The sequence below is a fragment of the Chrysochloris asiatica genome, unplaced genomic scaffold (assembly GCF_000296735.1).
Source record: "Chrysochloris asiatica unplaced genomic scaffold, ChrAsi1.0 scaffold00008, whole genome shotgun sequence".
Lineage (NCBI taxonomy): Eukaryota > Metazoa > Chordata > Mammalia > Afrosoricida > Chrysochloridae > Chrysochloris > Chrysochloris asiatica.
In genome coordinates this window covers 7,050,774-7,070,443 of record NW_006408526.1, presented here as the reverse complement: position 1 = coordinate 7,070,443, position 19,670 = coordinate 7,050,774, and the positions used below count along the sequence as shown (strand labels likewise).

General features: G+C 35.4%; 1 protein-coding gene across 1 annotated transcript in view; it reads right to left on the bottom strand.

Moving 5' to 3' along the window:
- The window catches only part of CNTN5 (contactin 5), a 704,421-nt gene that overhangs the window by 673,511 nt on the left and 11,240 nt on the right, over positions 1 to 19,670 (bottom strand). Inside the window, exons 3-4 of the mRNA XM_006833948.1 lie at positions 10,979 to 11,102; positions 10,684 to 10,859 (exon numbers count right to left, since the gene is read on the bottom strand). Coding sequence (XP_006834011.1) covers positions 10,684 to 10,859; positions 10,979 to 11,102 — 300 coding nt within the window. The remainder of the gene's footprint in view (positions 1 to 10,683; positions 10,860 to 10,978; positions 11,103 to 19,670) is intronic.

Below are 19,670 nucleotides of genomic sequence, written 5' to 3'. Positions count from 1 at the left end.
CTCTTTAACAAATGGTGCTGGCAGAACTGGAAAACGATATGCAAAAGACTGAAACAAGACCTTTACCTCAAGCCCTATACAAAAACAATCTCAGCATGGATTAAAGACCTAAATGTGAGCCCCACCATCAGGACTGGCTGTGAGGGTTGGAAATGTAAATGTAGATGTTTTTTGACAAAAGGAGGGGAATGATTGATTTTGCAGCCCAGGAGCAGAGGTCTCTGGGGCCCTCAAATGAGAAGAGCAGAGAGCATGACCCTACCCAGCCAGGCAGTGATGTAAGGGATGGAGACAGAGATGATGAATGGGACAGATGGAGCGGCTGGAGACACTGGACTCAGGGAAGGAGAGGGGCTGTGTGCTGATGGCCGGGGGCGGGGGTGGGGGCGGCCTGTTGGGTGTATCCTTTGGCTATTTGATGAAGCATGGGGGGGATTGTGATCATTGCAATGAAACAAAATATGATAGGATGAATGTAAAACTGATATTCTCCCATGTTTGTTGTTGTTGTTAAGTGCCATCAAGTCGGTTCCAACCCATAGCGACCCTGTACAGGGTTTCCGAGGCTATAAGTCTTTACGGGAGCAGAATGCCTCATCTTTCTCCCGCAGAGCAGCTGGTAGTTTCAAACTGCTGGCCTTAAGGATTCACAGCCCGATTCGTAACCACTACGCTACCAGAGCTCCTTGTTCTCCCATGTAAACCCAAATAATTCACAATAAAAACTTTAAAAAAAAATTTAAATAATAGAAAAACTGCTATAGATTGTTCTATAAAGGAAAATATATTATTCCATTTTTTTAAAGAATTTTTTAAATCAAAGCTAATAAAACATTGACAGTCTTTCCAGTTCTCAGAGTTATACAATGAGGTTATAAAGTCACAATGATTCTAAGTCGAGCTTTTGAGATCTGCTTGCATATTGGTGCATAGTGAATCTGAAATTTTGTTTAATAAACATGCTAGTTCCATCCCAGCAATTGTACAATTTGTTATTTTGTGACTTTAATAACTGTTTATGAAATTCCATGAGGTACACTTTAAATAAATTTGTTATAATTGTGATTTCTTAGGATGATTTACTATGCTTCTGAACACAGAATTGATATTAATGACCTCATTTGAAGCTCTTTTCTGACAATTTTAGACATATTTTTGGTTATTCAGTTGTGACAAATGTAATCCTTTTTAAATGCTATTTAATTTCCTGTGAGTTACTTAGGAAGACAATTCTCTAAATTTATCTACTTATTAAGAGTTAGGAGATAAGCACAGTTTTGTTTCTTCTTTTCCCTTACAACTGCATGAAAAACAAGTTTTTGCAAACAGGGGACAGAAAAAGTAAACTATTGTTTCTAGATATTTGACATGAGTATGGCAGTTAACGCTGAGTAGACACTCAAAGTGCTGACAACTGAAATAGAATATGTTTGTGTGAAAGAAAGAAAGGTACATTTTTGAAGTATAGTTTTTGAAGTATAGTCCAGGTATGGAGAACATCACACATAAAAAATACGGCATCATAAATAAGAACGAAATGTTTGAATGCTGTATATGTAAAGTCCAGACTATCCTGAATATTGGAGAGAACTCTAGAAATCAAGCAGAGTCCAGAAAAAGAATTCCTTTGAAGGCATTCTTTGGAGGTTGCCCTTTATTCTGTAAGTAATTGGGAGACTTAAATGTTTTAAGGCAAACACACTCACCAGATTTCTATTTGGTGTTGGTAGGAAAAAACAAAAACAAAAACAAAACAAGGTAAAGTAGAGTAAGTTTTTGCTAAATCCAGCTCATCCATAGGGTTACCATACCTAAGCAACTTTTACCATGAAACATGGCAATCCTATATGTCTCCATTGGATTGTCAAGGTTGTGATGCTTTGGAAGATAATCACCATACCTGTCATGCCAGGCACCTCTTAATGAGTTCAAACCACCAACCTTTCAACTACCGGTTGAAAGTTTAATGTTTTGTACAACCCAGTAACTATGTCTAAGTACCTATCATTGTCCAATAAGCTCTGTACTTGCCTCCAAAGTCCCATTCGGTTTATTGAACAGAACCTGAAAATAAAGAAATTATTCCTGCCTGTTATTGTTGTTGCTGTTAAGTGCCATCAAATTGGTTCATACTCATATCAACCATATATAGTGTTTCCAAGGAGCAGCATGACCCACCAACCTTGCAATTAGCAGTTCAGTGCCACATGCCTAAACATACAGTAAGTACTATAAATATGCCTTTAAGGCTACAATGTGGGTATTATTAAGTGCCACTGGTCAGTTCCAATTCATAACGATCCTATCTACAATAAGAAGAAACACTGGCAGGTCCTGTGTCATCTTCACAATTACTGTTATGTTTGAGTCCATTGTTTAGCCACTTGCTAACCCATCTTGAGGGTCTTCATCTTTTTCACTGACCCTCTACTTTACCAAGCATGATGCCCTTCTACAAATACTATCCCCACTTGATAACAGATCCAAATTCCATGAGATGAAGGTTCACCATCTTTGCTTCTAAGCATTCTGGCTGTTCGTCTTCCAAGACTGATTTGCTTATTCTTTTGACAGAAATTCATGTTGTTAAGTGCCATTGAGTCCATTCTAACTCTAGATAGAGTTTCTGAGGAGTGACTAGTGAGTTTGAACCACTGACTCTAAGATTAACATTCTAATGCTTTCCTATATCACTACATCAGAATTCCATGGTATATTAAATATTCTTTGTCAACACCATAATTCTAAGGTATAAAGTCTTCTTTAGTCTTCCTTATTCACTGTCCAGCTGTCACACGAAGGAGAGGCCACTGAAAATACCATGGGTTGGGTCAAGCACAAATGGCCCTCACGGTGACATTCTGGCTTTTCAACACTTAAAAAGGTCTTTTGCAGCATATTTGCCTAATGCAATATGCCATTTGATTTCTTGACAGCTACTACCAGGGGTGGGATTGCGGAATCAAGTAAAATGAAATCTTTGAAAACTTTCAGCTTTTCAACATTTATCATAATGTTCTTTATTGATCCAGTTGTGAAGATATTTGTTTTCTTTATGTTTAGGTCTAAGACTTCTATACTGAAGTCTTTGATCTTCATCAGTAAGTGCTTCAAGTCTTCCTCATTTTCAACAAGGAAGGTTGTTAATAAGTTTTCCTAAAATCCTGATGCTATGTCCTTCTTCATATAGTGCAGTTTCTTGATTATTTGCTCAGCATACAGTCTAAAAAAATTTGATGAAAGAATACAACCCTGATGCTCTGTGACTCTGATTTTAAACCATGCAGTAACACCTTGTTATGCTAGAATGACTGCCTCTGGGTCTGTGTACTGGTTCTCCATGAGCACAATAAAGTGTTGAGAATGACCATTCTATTTGAAGCTATGACAAATAGCATATGTGAGTCTCCTGCACAAAATCAGAATTTACAATGTGCTGGCGTCAGCATACGCAGACCCAGGGTTGATCAGTGGCCCTGTGACATGGACGAAAATCCAATTCCGAGGCCCTCCTCAGGATAGCTAGCCATGGACCCTGAGGGCCAAAGGAAGTGACCTCCTGACGTCTCAGGTTCATTGGTTTTTGTGAACTCACTGGTTGGCTACCTCTGTATAATTTTCTTTGGTCCTAATATTGTTCATTCTATGCTTCTAACTCCAGTAAATGTAGCTTCTGAGAAAATGGTTTCTTTTACAATGCCTCTCTTAATGCCTTCACTGTGTTGGCAGTGCATGGAGTCCTGGGAACAAATCTTTCTGAGGAACAAGCGATAGCCACCTGGGATGAATGTCAGAACTGCTCCTTATTTGATTATTCAGTTATGTTTGATATCCATGAACAATACTGGGTTTGAAACCCCTTTTTAGAGGCAAGGCAGTAAAAGTTTCCTCAGATAATTCAGAAAGGCCAGGAACAGGTATATTGGGAATATGAGAAAAAGTTTTCAGAGAAAAACTACCCAAGGTTTGTAAATAAAGTGGAATGGTAAATTCTGGGAATGTTGGATTAGAGGATAATAGTGGCAGCCCCATTAAACCGCCTCTGAATATAATCAGTTTAACCCAGATGCTCTCCTTCCTCCTGAAAGTATATAGGAATGTGATAATTAAGAACAATGTAGCATTTTAGATATAGATGAATGAAGCCCAGTGCCTGAAATCTTGATCACAAACAAAAGTTTGCGAAGTGTACAGAGACAGCTTGACTCCTTTCAGGAACCTTGCTTTATGTTAAGTATCCTTGAGAAACCACAAGTCGCTGCTCTAGATCATTTAAGCCTAAAAATTAATATATAACAGCTTGATTGAACCTTTTTTCTGTAAAAATAAAAATGTTAAGATTGTTAAGAAAAACTATGAAAATATCTTAAAAGTTGTTCCTGTGAATCATTATGTCCTGTTTTGAATGATTAATCACATTTCAGTTCTGTATCCTATCTTATCTAAAGAATCACATCCTCCCTTTGTGAATTACATCCTTCCTTTGTAACAAATCCCCCCCTAAAAAGAGAATAAAAGACTGAGGTAGAGTGAGTTCTGTATGCAATGCTAGGCAATATGTTTGCAGATCTGCCTACCTGCCAGCTTGCATCATATCTGTGTGTCTGTCTTTTTTGTATATATTTCGTCTCTTTCTTTCTCTATCCCTTTTGCCGCCAGATCTCCCTTCTTCGTGGCACCCACACTTCCTTGTCAAGGCTGGACCCCGACATAGGACCTCTACAACAATGTAATCCAAGCTATACACTGCAATAAATTGGGAAGGCTTTAATAAAAAAAAAAAAAAAAAGTTATTGTTTCTTTTTTTGGGTCCTGGTGTGGCACTGTGGATCAATGTGCTGGACTGCAAGGTCAGTTTGAACCATAAGGTTGTTCCTCAGAAACCCTACAGTGTCGCTATGAGTTGATACCAACTCCATGTCACTTAACAACAATAACGACAACAAACATACTTACCAGGATTCATAATGAGAAACCCTAGGTAACTAAGACCATGTCTACTCTGACTTTCACTCATAGAAGTGGTTTTCCTGGGCCAAAATGATATTCACCAGGATTATAAATTGTTCTGACTGGGAACTTCTCTCTTATTACTTGAACCTGGCAGTGATAGTGAAATTTAAAACAGCTATTGTACCTCTGTGCTGAGAAATGCCTCGTTTCAGGGAAAGGTCCCCAAAGACTGTTGATTATTTAACACAATGATTTAGATAAATGTACTTGAGCAATAATGGTCAGAGAATTTTTTAATTCTGGATCCTGGCCTTTTCTCATTGCTTCACACAACTCTAGTGAAAGATTAACGTTCTCAATTTCTAAAATTGAAAAGAGAATCATAGAAATCAATCGTAACTAGTGCCAAACATAAACTATTCAAAAGCAAACCAAGGGTAGGAGGGAGGGAGGATGGGAGACTTTCTTTTTTCAGTACAGTATTGGTATATTAATTGTGGTGGGATAGATTGGAAAGATAGAGTGAAAATGGGTGCACTATTGAAGACTGTAATTAAGTGTACATGTAGAAATTGATGAAATGTTGTATATATTGTTGTAGTGTAGTGGTTATGAATTGGGCTGCGAATTCGTAAGGTCAGCAGTTCGTAACTACTAGCCATTCCATTGGACAAAGATGAGGATTTCTGCTCCTGTAAAGATTTACAGCCTCAGAAAACCCTGCACAGGGTCTCTATGGGTTGGAACCAACTTGATGGCACTTAACAACAACAACAATATATGTGGAACTGTGGGATAATGCATCAGACTGCAAAGTTTTTTGAACTGCAAGGTTGGTGGTTCAAGCTCACCAGCTGCTCCTTGGAATCCATACACCAATTGCTATGGGTAGGAATCAACTCGACAGCCCTTAACAAAAACAGCATATATTATAGTAAAATAAAAAGAAGGGAAAAATAAGTACCCAGTGTAACCATTTTATTGTGTGTGTAGGGGGGTCATTTGTTACATATGGACAGATTAATTCATTATTTCCATAAATAAGTAAAGTAAAATGTTTAGATGAACTTTCAAAATATAATATATGTAGTAATTTATGTAATAGAATTAAGGATTTAATGACAGTATATTACAGATTGTATTTTTGAATCACTGTTAATTACTTCTCTTTAAAACATTTAATTATGCATTCTATTTTTTTTCTATAGTTGCTATGATTTAAATCTGATCATTCATACTTTACTTGTCCAAGGGGTCATAAAATCACAGTTACCTAAACTTATGATCAGAATAATAATTCATTTTTGTTGTTGTTGTTGTTAAGTGTCATTGAGTCTATTCTGACTCATAGCAACCTTGTACAGGGTTTCTGAGGAGCATCTCGTGGGTTACTTTGTGGTTCGCAGTCCAGTGCTTGTCTTATAGCACCACACCACATTTCTGTGTCAGGGTTTTAGCTGAGAAAAACAGAGTTGTTCTGTGTATGGAAGAAAAGTTATCAATAATAACTAATTTGCTTTATAATAAAATCTGATAATATTACAACTAATAATACTGTCTATGTTAATGTGACTATTTCATTCAGATTAATATCCACAAGACTTCATAATGTTATTATGGAGAAGGTCTCAGAGACTGGTGAAATAAAGCATTGGATATACCATGGAGTTAGCAAAGTGATTATCGAAGTAATTTCATTATATGTTAAATATTATAAAGCACAGTTTAAAGTGTAAGGTCAATTTTAATTTAAGAGAAAAAGTCTGAAAGAATTCACAGAAGTCATTTTTGTGTTTTATATGTAAATGAAAGGTTAAATTAAAGCACTTAAATGCAAACTATAAAAAAATTCATATAAACTCTCAACGAGTTAAAGAGATTATTTTAATCAACTGTTTCAAGGAAAGCTAATGGAATATTCTGGATCTAAATCATCTAAATGCCCTGAAAAGCAGTATGTTCAAATTTAGATATGAACTATCAATTTGCCAGAATTGGCATATAAAGAAAGATATTTTTGAAACAAGAGACAGCGTGAGGAGATTTTATTCTTGACACATTTTACGTTTGACTTGCTGGCATGAATTATTTCTAGAAATCCAAACTTGGAGAGATTGCTTTAAATTTTGGATTGCTGAAGGATATGTTAGAAGTATGCAGTCTCACATTATCAATTCCAAATTCTTATCAGCCTCATAATAAGCAAATAGAGTGACTAAGTTCTACATGGTGAATTTGTTCTTGTCACTGAAATCACTATACTAGGTGAGAAATTTTTCCTCATGACGAACATAAGTTATGAAAATCAATTCCGTTCTCCTCCCCACACAAAAATAAATCCAAACCCACTGCTGTCAACTTGATTTAGACTCAGCAATATTAAAGAGCAGACTATAACTGCTCTATAAGGTTTCCAAAGCTATAGTATTTGTGGGAGCAACTTTCTGCTGGTAGGTTTGAACTACTGACCTTGTGGTTAGCAAGCCAATGCTGAGCCCATTCTGTCACCTGGGCTACTTAACAACAAGTTTCAAATTAACTTCACCTAAAATAATCTTTTTGATAACCAGTAACAATCATTATTAACAATCACATTATAGCTTTGTCTTTATATCTTCTTTTTCAAACATAAGAGTTTGCAAACATCACTTCTCTGCCTCAACTATGTTTACTGTATTCTTATGAGGTACAAGGAGAAAGGTTGGTGCAATAGATAAGGCTCAGCTGCTAATCTAAAGGTCAGTAGTTTGAATCTACCAGCTGTTCCACAGAAGAAAGATGTGGTAGTCTAATTCTGTTAAAATAATGAACTTGGAAAACCCATGGGCAGTCCTGCTCTGTCCTATAGGATAGCTATGAGTAGGAATCAACTCATTAGCTGTATTGATAATAACTAGGCAGAGGCATATTTATACTCACTCATATAGGGAGAACTTCAAAAATTTTCATGGGTCAACATTAGACATGTAAGGGATAGGTTAAAAAACGGGAAGATAAACAAGTGTGTAATAGCTGCTCAAATCCATTAGCTTCTCAAAATAAAATTAAAAGAAAGATTTATAAATGAATGAGGATATAAATAAAATTCTAGGTATATTTAAAGAGTTGTAATGGTTTTATAAACTTACTACTCAATGTATATAGGGATGCTTTTAAGATCTTTCTCTATATAAAATCACAGTTGATAAATTTCTATGAGAATTAAATGTCAAGAAAAGGTTTCCTTCCGTTGAGGAATGGGGACTTCTTAAACCTTTGTGTTTTCTTTTTCCTTTAAGCACTCGGAGTTCCAAAGAAATATTCATATCTCAGCGATAACTGAAATATTATGGATTATAGTATCTTAACTACTTATCATGAATTTTTTTTTCATAATACTGCATTTATTTGTTTCTATATTTATATTTACTGTACATACCTTCACATAGTTAGTCAAATTTAAAAAAAAGAAAATGATGAGGAAAATGTTTACTGCAATTTTATGCAAATGGCGTGCACATTCTACATTCTTTGCCAACTCCCATCCCAGATATTTTCCTAAGCATGGTATGCTAATTGTTTTATATGTTACTAAGAGGGGAAAAAAAGTAAAATAGCAGGCTTATGAAAATGTCTGCTGCTTGGAGCGGAAATGTTGGCAAAAAAAATCCTTCTATTGTATGAATTACTGTGTAAAAATACGGTATTAAAAAATAAAATATGATAATAAGAAAAATAATTACACACTAAAATTACTATAAACCCCAGAGTTCCAGATACATTATTGTTAAGTGTCTTTAAGTCAGTTCCAAGTCATAGCACCCCTGTATAGAGTTTCCTAGGAGCGGCTGGTGGGTTTGAACTGCCAATCTTGCAGTTGGCAGTCCAGTACTTATCTTGCAGCACCACACTATGACTACTCCAGATTTATAAAAATATCCAATACCTCTTAAACACTTAAAAACTTCATTAAGAAGCATTAGGTAAATGGATTTGTTTGCTACACTTGCACAATGAGATGAAATGCACTGTGACTGCATCCAAATTGCTGTTTCTAACTTCTCATGTAGTTGCTCTTGTTAAGCGCCTGAGTCAGTTCCAACGCATAGCAGCCCTGCATGGGTTTCTGAGGAATGCTGGTAGGTTTAAAACTCCCATCTTGCAGTTAGCAGTCTGGTGCGAATCATACAGCCTTAAACCAAATAACCCATTGTTGTTTAGTGCCCCCAACCATCACTTCCCCTAGAGTAGATTCCAACACCTAGTGACCCTGCAAAGGGTTTCCAAGGAGCAGCTTGTGGATTTGAATTGCTGACCTTGTGGTTAGCAGTCCAGTGCTTATCCTCCAGCATCAGGACTAAATAACTTACTGTTGTTGTTCAGTGTTGAGTCAGTTCCAACTCATATTCACCCTGTATAGGGTTTCTGAGGAATGACTGGTGGATTTGAACCATCACCTCTCAGTTGAAATCGACCTTGCGGTCTAGTGCTTATCCTTCTGTGCCACACCAGGACTCCAGAGAATTGATTAGGAGGTTTATTTACTTTGCATTATCACAGTACCTTATTAATGTGCATAATGAAATATATTAGATCCTACATTACACAATATAGTGTTTTCTGGAGTAAAGAAGTCTATTTAACCTTCATAGCATATTTGAGCTTTGTAAATGTGCCTTTATAATTTCTGTGGCTAAATCTGCTTTTATAATACTATTTAGATACTACTAGGAGCCAGCTCAGTGTTCTTTAGATTGTACCCATTATAATTACTTTATTCTTTCTTTTTCTTCTTCTATAATAGAATGCCTGAATTCAGAGTTAAATAGAATGACGCGAGGAGGATTAGAGAACAATCAATTATTATGTTCTTCAGGGCATAGTTTTAGCTAAAAATCACATTATGATAAATTATATTGCCAATAGAGTTACATATTAATTATTAACACAAATATGCCTGGCCCTCCTATCCATATTTTAGAGATTGCAATCCTCAATCATTTAAATTTATGTAGTAATATAGTAATACCTATGAAACAACACTAGGAGTTGCTTTTTTACATAGTTTTTGTGTTGTTAAATGCCACCCAGTCATTTCCAACTCATAGCAACCCTTTATAGGGTTTCCAAGAAGTGATTAGTGAATCTGAACCACTGACCTTGTGGTTCAAAGCGACCTTGTGGTCCAGTGCTTATCCTACAGTGCTGCATCACGACTCCTTTCACATAATAACCTATCCTAAATTTGGTGAAACCCCACATTAAAAAAAAAAAAATCAATTTTTGGATTTTTTCCCCTTTGGTTAACAGACTAATAACAAAAATTTTAGAATATTATATTTTATGTCTTGAGAATTGTGTAGCAAATGATGACTGTAGTAAACATTTGAAGAATGAAAGCAGATATTTTAAAAAGCAGACATGGAGACTCAGGAAATTCATCGCTCTCTCTCTTTTTAAAATTATTTTCTAAAGATATTTAAAATCTAACACTTTATATGCTTTCACAAACAGAGTTTTAACTTGCAAGACTAGGTTTATTGAGCAGACACCAAACATTTCAAGGACTTTCCGAATACCCCAAGAAGAAGACCATTGTGTGCATAATTGAAATCCTTAACTAAGGATTGCACAGTTTAAAATGTGTGTCTTAACCTTTTGCCTAACTAAGTTTTAAAGTATGCATATTAGCTATGCATATATATGTGTAACATTTTTTGTATATATGGAAAAATCATATGCTTTACTCACAGGCAAACTGAAGGATGGCTTCTCTACTCAGAATACTTCCAAAAGTATTGGCTGCTAAACACTGATAATGACCAGAATCCTTTGCTTCATTTGGATTGCTTATAATGAAGGTGCCGTCTATCAAACTGTAGCGATAATCACTTTCTAAGTCTATTTCTGTTCCATTTCGAAGCCATCTTAGGAAAAATCAAAAGACAAATATTACTTGAGTCTTTATAATACTCCCTGAGTGTCAGAATCTTATTCAAGGGAATTTTTTCAGGCTTAAGAAAAATTTTTAATAATGAATTTTTACCTGTAATTGGGAACTGGGTTGGCACGAACTTCACAATTAAGTGCTACTTTCTTTTCATCAGAATCAGTTGGGAAAATGATATCATCTGGTTCTTGTACAAACACTGGCCCGTAGTCCACACTTTCTGTAATGACAAAGAGGACATACTTTAAAACTCCTCAAAATATCAAGACATGTTATTTATTTTCTATTATTTACATTAAAAATCAATGCTCTTTCCTTATAAAAAATAAAGTAACAAAAGTAAGTTATTGCTACCAAATTGTATTTCTTTAGTAAATTGTAGAGAACTAAATTGATTATTTTTTCTTTTTGCAATTTACTTTGCAAAATTTATTTTGCAAAATACTTTGAAAGGTATGTTATATGTGAGGATAAAACGAACATCTAAAATATTAATGTAGTATATTGAAAACTAACTAAGTATATATACAATTATAACTCTATAGCTATAGTTATATAGCTATAAAGTTTTAACTATATAGATTTACAGCCTCGGAAACACTGTACAGGGTCACTATGAGTCGGAACCGACTCCATGGTACTTAACAATAACAACATATGTTGTTATTGTTAAGTACTGTAGAGTCAGTTCTGATTCATAGCAACACTGTATAGGATTTCCAAGGAGCGGCTGGTGAGTTTGAACCACTGAACTGACCTTGTGTTTCAAACTGACCTTGAGGTCGAGTGTTTATCCTAACGTGCTACACCAGGATTCCAACTATATATATATATATATATATCTGGTAGCGTAGTGGTTACGAATCGGGCTGCGAATCGCAAGGTCAGCAGTTCGAAACTACCAGCGGTTCCGCGGGAGAAAGATGAGGTGTTCTGCTCCCGTAAAGATTTACAGCCTCGGAAACCCTGTGCAGGGTCGCTATGAGTCGAACCGACTCCACAGTACTTAAAAACAACAACATACATACAGACAGATAGATAGATATAGATATAGATATAGATACAGATACAGATGTAATCTTAGTTATTTTTCAAAGCACAGTATCAGTCCTGGTGTGGTACTGCAGGATAATGTACTGGACCCCAAGGTTGGTTTGAACCACACGGGAGGCCTGACATGGGGTTGTAGGATAAATACTGGACTACTAACCACAAGGTCAATGGTTCAAGCCTCTTCATTAGTAAGTATTTTAAGTCCTCTTCACTTTCAGCAAGCAAAGTTGTACTATCTGCATATCACAGGTTGTTAATGAGTCTTCCTTGAATCCTGATGCCAAATTTTTCTTCATATAATCCAGATCCTCAGATTATTTGCTCAGCATACAGGTTGAATAAGTATGGTGAAAGAACAAAACACTGACACACACCTTTCTTAATTTTAAGCCATTTGGTGTTCCCTTATTCTATTCGAACAACAGCTGCTTGGTCTATGTGCAGATTCCTCCTGAGCACAACTAAGTATTCCAGAATACTCATATTCTCTGCAATGTTGTCCACAGTTTGTTATGATTCACATAATTGAAAGCCTTTGCATAGTCAATAAAGCACAGATAAACATCTTTCTGGTATTTTCTGCTTTCAGCCAAGATGCATCTGACAACAGCAATGATATCTTTCATACCACATCCTCTTCTAAATCTGACTTGAACCTCTGGCAGTTCTCTGTCAATGTATAGTTACAGTTATTTTAAATGATCTTTAGCAAAAATTTACTTGTATGCTATATTAACGACACTGTCCAATGATTTCTGCATTCCATTGGGTCACCTCTCTTTCTAATGGGCACAAATATTAATATCATCCAGTCATTTGGTCAGGTAGTTAGTGGACTCCCAATATTCTTGGCATAAATGAGTGAGTGCTTCCAGTGCTGCATCATTTTGTTGAAAGGTTTCAGTTTTTATTTATTCAATTCCTACTGCCTTGCTCTTTAAAAATGCCTTCCATACACCTTGTACATCTTATTTGGTATCACTGGTTCTTCTTCTTTTTTTTTTTTTTTTAACTTTTTATTGTAAATTGAGTGATAGTTCACATAGGAGAACATTGGTTTTACACTATGATTACAATCTCCTCTGTGCATCATCATTCAACAGTATTTGCTTCTATTCCCTGTTTTTTGTTTTGTTTTGTTTTGTTTGGGGGGGGAGGTGTACACAAAAACATCCAGGAATATACAATCATTTAAACAACCAAAGAGCACATTCTGCAAGCCCATCTCCTGACCACCAACACACAGCCTTTCTCTTTCCCTGAGTCTGGAGTCCTCAGCTGCTCTATTTCTCCATGTCCTCATCTCAGTTTCTATATCTGTTGCTACTGTTTCTCTGGATAGGGTCCCACATTCTGCTCATGCTTTTCTATCTTGATGGTCCTAGGGTCCTCTGTTCCTGGATTGTAAGATTAACTACTCCCCCCTTTTTTATTACAGAATTTTAACCTTTACTGTTGTAACAGTCACAATTAGTCAAGCAGTATCATTGGTTCTTAATCATATATTTTTCTCTTGAAATGGCTGAACATTGACCATTTCTTTTTTGTACAAGGACTCTGAATTTCTTCCACCTTCATTTCCTTCCATCTTCTTTTGATGTTTTCTGCATCATTCAATATTATGCCCCTAGAATCCATCAATATTGTAAATCTAGGCTTGATTTTTTTCTTCTGTTCTTCCAGCTTGATGTATGAGTTGTTCCTGTTTTTATCTTTCTCATGGAAGAGATGATACATGTCCTTAAAAATAATTGTCAAAACAACATAAAATTAAGTGTTCACCTGTATGTAAATATAGCCAATAGGAGGCACTGAATAACAACAAGTACATCACGTAGAGTCGATTCTGACTCATAGCAACCTTGTATAGTATTTCCCAGGAGCAGATGGTGAATTAGATCCACCAGTCTTGTGGTTCAAACTGACCTTGAGGTAGAATGCTTATCCTGTGGCACCACACCAGGACTACAAGTACATTATATTGTTGTTAAGTACCGTCAGTCAGTTTCGACCCACAGCTGTTGATCTTGAACCACCAACCTTGCAGTTCAAATGGCTTTGCAGTCTGGTGCATTAAACCACAGCACCACACATTATAGGAACTCAGTAAACTAGAGCTAATAATAATAATAATAATAATAAATAGCATTTACTTGTAGTATAATTACAATATGCCAGGCATTATGCTAAATTATTTACAGGCACCATCTCACTTAACTTTTAAAGCAACCATGAGGGTGGGATTATTCTGCCTTATATTGTAGGTGATGAAATTGAGGCAAAAATAAATAATTTAAATATCAATTAAATGCCTTACATAACTCTAGGAACTAATTGCCTGAAATTAGTTGCTTGGGTTGGTTAATGTTATGTATTAATTTGGCTCAGCTGTGATTCTCAGTGGGTTTGGCAGTTACTTAATGATGAAACTTGGCAGTTATGTAGTTATGCAATGACAGTTATATAGTGATGAAATTTGGCAGTTATTAATGATATAGTTATATTCTATTTTATGATCTGATATGAAAAGCCTCCATTTTCATATATCATTTTTCACATGATGGCCCAGAATTTGAAATCCAACAGTGTCAAAAAGTAAGAAGTGGATTTAATGAAAATCAGAAAAAAAAAAAAAAAGGGAGATGTATTTGATTTATATCAGAACCAATTCATGGCAGAGTTCCCGTTGTAAGTCAGGGGCTACCTATAGTGCCTAGGTTATGAACAAATATGTGACCTATGGACAACTTGTTCTGGCCTTTCAATGTTAAATACATTTTTTCTTACTTTGAAATGATTGAATCAACCCCTCCTACAACAAATTCTTCATCACAATCATCATGACTCATTGCATGAGCAACTTTTAATCATGGAAAAGTCCCCATCCTTTTCTTTCACTAAAGGAAGGCTGAATGAGAAATGTATGTATCTGTTCTGACTTACCTACAAATTCAACTTAAAGAAAGACTTAGAACAGATCCCATTTAACCCAGAGACAAGGGGTTGTGTGTGTGTGTATATAATACATATGATAATTCTGTATTCTTATACGGTTGACTAACTTTTATCTATTTTTTATAACTGAAAGATGACTGGGTATCACATTAGGAGTTTGCTATTATTTTCATTAATAACTGTATGTATATATTTATCTACTCTCTTATAACATTGAAATTACTTTGCTGATATTTTGCATTCAGTCTGAGTTTCTTCTTTTCTGAGTGACTGCATTTCATGACTGGATGCCCATAGGACTGTTTCCTTTTTTTAAGTTGCCAGTTCAACACTTTCTTTTTCAGGGAGATTTCTTCATTTGTTCTCCTAAAAGAATTTAGTCATACATTAGCTTATTTTCTATATCTTCTCCATCCTCTCTGTTATTATTGTGTCCCATTGAGTCAATTCCAAGTTATAGTGACTCTACAGGTAGAGTAGAACTGTCCAATAGGGTTTTCAAGGCTGTAACCCTGGTGGTGCTGGTGTGGAGCTGTGGAGCAATGTCAGTTTGAACCATAAAGTTGGAGGCTCAAGCTCACCAGCTGCTCCTTGAAAACCCTATACAGAATTGCTATGAGTCAGAACCAATTCAACGACACTTAACAACAACAACAACTACCCTGCTGGTACAGTGGTTTAGTGCTAACCAAAAGGTCACCAATTTGTCTGTTTTCATGAAGACTTATAGACTTGGAAACCCTATGGGTCAGTTTTATCTTTACAGAAGTGGACCACCATTGTTTTCTCCAATGTAGCACCTGGCGAAGGGTTTGAGCTACTGCTGACCTTTCAGTTGGTAGTTAAGATTCCTGTGCCACCAGGAATCCTTCCGTCGTTTCTGTAGCAATGTTTAGTCTTTGTTTTAATTGACGTCTTAAAGTCTGGACTCAGTGTTCTTTATCTTTTCAGATGAAACCACTAATGAGGGTTTCATCTTTTTATTTTTATGTTTCATGTTGTTGTTTTTTTTTTAAGCTATAACACTTATTATGGAATCCTGACGTAGTGTTTTAGGATAAGCACTGGACTACTAAATGAAAGGGCAATCACTCAAACTCACCAGCCACTCACTGATCTCCAACACTTGTACCACATTTATGTTTTGAAGGCATGATTACAAGGGTAAATAAGAGGAAACTGGAAGCCAAATACAAAGCCACACATAATGTTAACGGCAATATTGTTGTTGTTGTTAAGATTCCAACTCATAGTGACCCTGTATAAAGTTTCCAAGTAGCTATTGGTGGGTTTGAACTGCTGACCTCGTAGCAACCAGGAGTCTAGTGGCAACATGATTCAAACTTAAAAAGATTGACAATGTTTGCCTTCTTCAAGCCAATTAAGCACTTAAAGCATACAGTAGTTTCATTAGTCAGAAATATTGGATGCATTTGTTATTATAAATCATTTTATTTTACTCAGATTCTTAATACAACTGGCTTTATAGCAGACCATTGTTAACACTGAGTTGTCTATAAATCAGATATTCTTAGACTGAATACTTACTGTAGTCTTCTTCTAAATTATATTTTGTTATACCTTTTAGAAGGTCTAGTTCTTCCTTCTTGTCAAGATATTTTAAGGATCACCAAATGTGAAGCTCCTACATATAATACTCTGTGATATGTAAGTCTAGTTTCATGGTGTTAGATGATTCTATTTGCATTGTTTTTCTGGCTATGATGAGAGACTTTCAGTAGTTCTTAGATTTCAAACTTGTCTTTCATGCTGAAATCCTTCTTTGAACAATAATTCTATGCCAATTTACTCAATAATTATTTCTAGTGCCAAATCCCAAACCTCTTCACCTACTGGTTAGCTTTAATTAATGACCCAGCCTAACTGATTCGTAAATGTGGTTTAAGCATATCAGAAATATAATCTAGAGAAAATACCAACCTATCATTTCTAATCCAAGGAATACACTTTTAATGATCATTAATATACCTTATGGGGATAATTTTCAGAGACTGAAATGTTTAATTAGAAATTTAATTTTATGATGACTTTCACAGTTGCAATGTTCAAAATCTTTTCACAGCAGGTGAGCTTCTACGATAAATTCTTAAAGAAAATATTAAAACCTTTTGTTAATTATAAGTTGCCTTGAGAACACTGAAACACTGAAATTAAATTGCTTTGTGAAAATTAAAGTATAAACTTTCATTATAAAACTTACAAACGTTCTAAAAAAATTGAAGAACATTGTTCATTTTAAAAAATGTGATGAATGTTTCATAAATGGTGTACAAACAATATAAATGAAATGAGAGGCTGACAGATTTTTAAAAAATCATTTGCTGATGTGAATATAAAAGAGAGGTCAGATGATTTAGGAATACTATTACTTACTAGAATGGCCATTGTATGATCCCCACATGGTGTTGTTAGTTCCCTGAGTTGGCTCCTACTGTGATGCCTTTCTGTTTAGCAGAAAGAGCTGGTCCCTGGCGTGCCCCATCTTTAGGATGTTGGATATGTTTGAGCTTATTGTTGTGGTATAGTACCAATTCATCTTATTATGGATTTCTCTCATATTCTCTGACTGCCGGCTTTATCAGTTTCCTGTTCTAGAGATTGATTATTCCTGATGATGTGTTCAAAGTACGCAAGATGAAGTTTTACTATCTTCATTTCTAAAGAGAATTTTGGTTTTACTTCTTCTAAAACCGATTTGTTCATTCTTTTGGCAATCCATAATGCAGTCAGTATTCTTTGCAAAGACTACAATGTACATACATCAATTCTTCTTCTATCTTACTTTGTCATTGTACAGCTTTCACGTGCATACTAGATGACTGAAAAGACCAGAGCTTGGCTCAAGCACACCTAAGGTATTAAAGTGCTCTTTGCTTTTAAACTTTAAAAAGGTCTTTTGCAACATATCTGCCTAATGCAGGTTTCTTGACCACAGTTCCTAAGTGTGTTGATTGTTGATCCAAGTAGAATGAATACTTGACAACTTCCTTTTTTTCTCCATTTACCATGAACTTGCTTATTGGTGTAGTACTGAAAGTTTTCATATAGGTTGTGGTATTTTACTTTCCATAAGTACTTTAAATCCTCTTCACTTTAAGCATGGTGATGTCATAATCATATCACATGTTGTTAATTAGGCTTCTTCCAGTCCTGATGCCCCAATTTGTTTCATATAGTACAGTTTTATAGATTATTTGTTCAGAATTCAATCCAGGCATAGAAGTATTTAGAGTAAAACAAACTTATAAGACTGAATATAGGGAACCAGAGATATCAATGTACAATAAAGTCATAGTGTAGATACAGAACTTCCAAATGGCAAGAAAGTCAAGTAGATTTAAAGATAAAAAAACTGCTTTAAGCAGGGGAAAAAATAATAAATTACAGGGTAACCACAAATAAAAAAATACACCTTCACATCAAAATTTTTTAAAAAGAGGAAAGTCATTAAGATTTAGTAAATATGATCACATCAGAAATGAAAATGATGAGAAAACCCACAAACAAAATGAGCTCAGCATAGAAAATTATGTGGAACAAAGAATCCAGCAACATCACAAAAACAAAAACAAACAAACAAAAAACCACACACACACAGAAAAATGACAACAATCATCTCACTGAATGTTAATGGATTCAATGTACCAGTAAGGGATATAAAGAGCATAATAAATAAGAAATCAGGATCCTTCAGTATGCTATTTACAAGAAACATATAAAAAAGATAGAGGAAGCCTAAGTGTCCATCAACAGAGGAATGGTTACACAAACTTTGGTACATACACACAATGCAATGTTGCAAAAGGTTGAAGAATAATGATGAATCTGTGAAACATTCCACAACATGGCTGAATCTGGAGGACAGTATGCTGAGTGAAATTAATCAGTCACAAAAGGACAAACATTGTGAGATCAACGTTGTAAAAACATTTAAAAAAAAAAGTTTTCTTAATAAAAGAAACGATCTATGTGGTTACAGGGGGTGGGGAGGGAAAATTTTTCATGGACTACAGGGTAGACACATGCTTACATGGGTGACAGGACAGGCAATATAAAACATGAGGGAGGTTAGCATAGGAATGATGAAGGTAGCAAGAGACACAGGGAGAAATGCAATAATTAAAGTGAATGCAGTGAACTGTTGCCACATGGAGGGGATTGCAACTATGTAGTGAAGCAAAGTGCATGGTTTGTTGAATGTAAAAGCGATGAGCTGCTCTGTAAACCTTCATTCAATTCATGATAAAAAGTTTTAAAAAAAATAAAAATCACAATAGTTTATGAATACTGCTCTGATTGACTCTCCAGTGTCAATGATTGACTGCTGTGCCCTTCTTTACTGTTCTCAATCAAATAGTGCACTCTGACTCTGGAGAAGACAAATGTATGGTATTTTAATTCTGCTTGTGTTGGAAGCCATGCCATCAAGGAACGAAACAGCAAGAGATCCTAAGCATGAAATTCTCATTGTTTAGCAAAGCGACAATGAGTGTCTCCTTGGTTGGCAAAGCCCCAAGGGGAACCTAATGCAAGGGCCTTGCAGTTTCTGTTTTTTACTTTTATGAATAGTTTATTTTTTATTTTTCTTGATTTTATTATAGAAGTTTTTAGTAGAATTTTTCAATAATCATAGTAAAAATTAAAATTACATTTAGACACTCCCACACTAAATTTAATCATGTAAAGTTATAATAGTTGCTTTTTACATCAACAATAAGTCTCACCATTAGGAAAAGCCACATCAGCTAAAAGCTTTTCA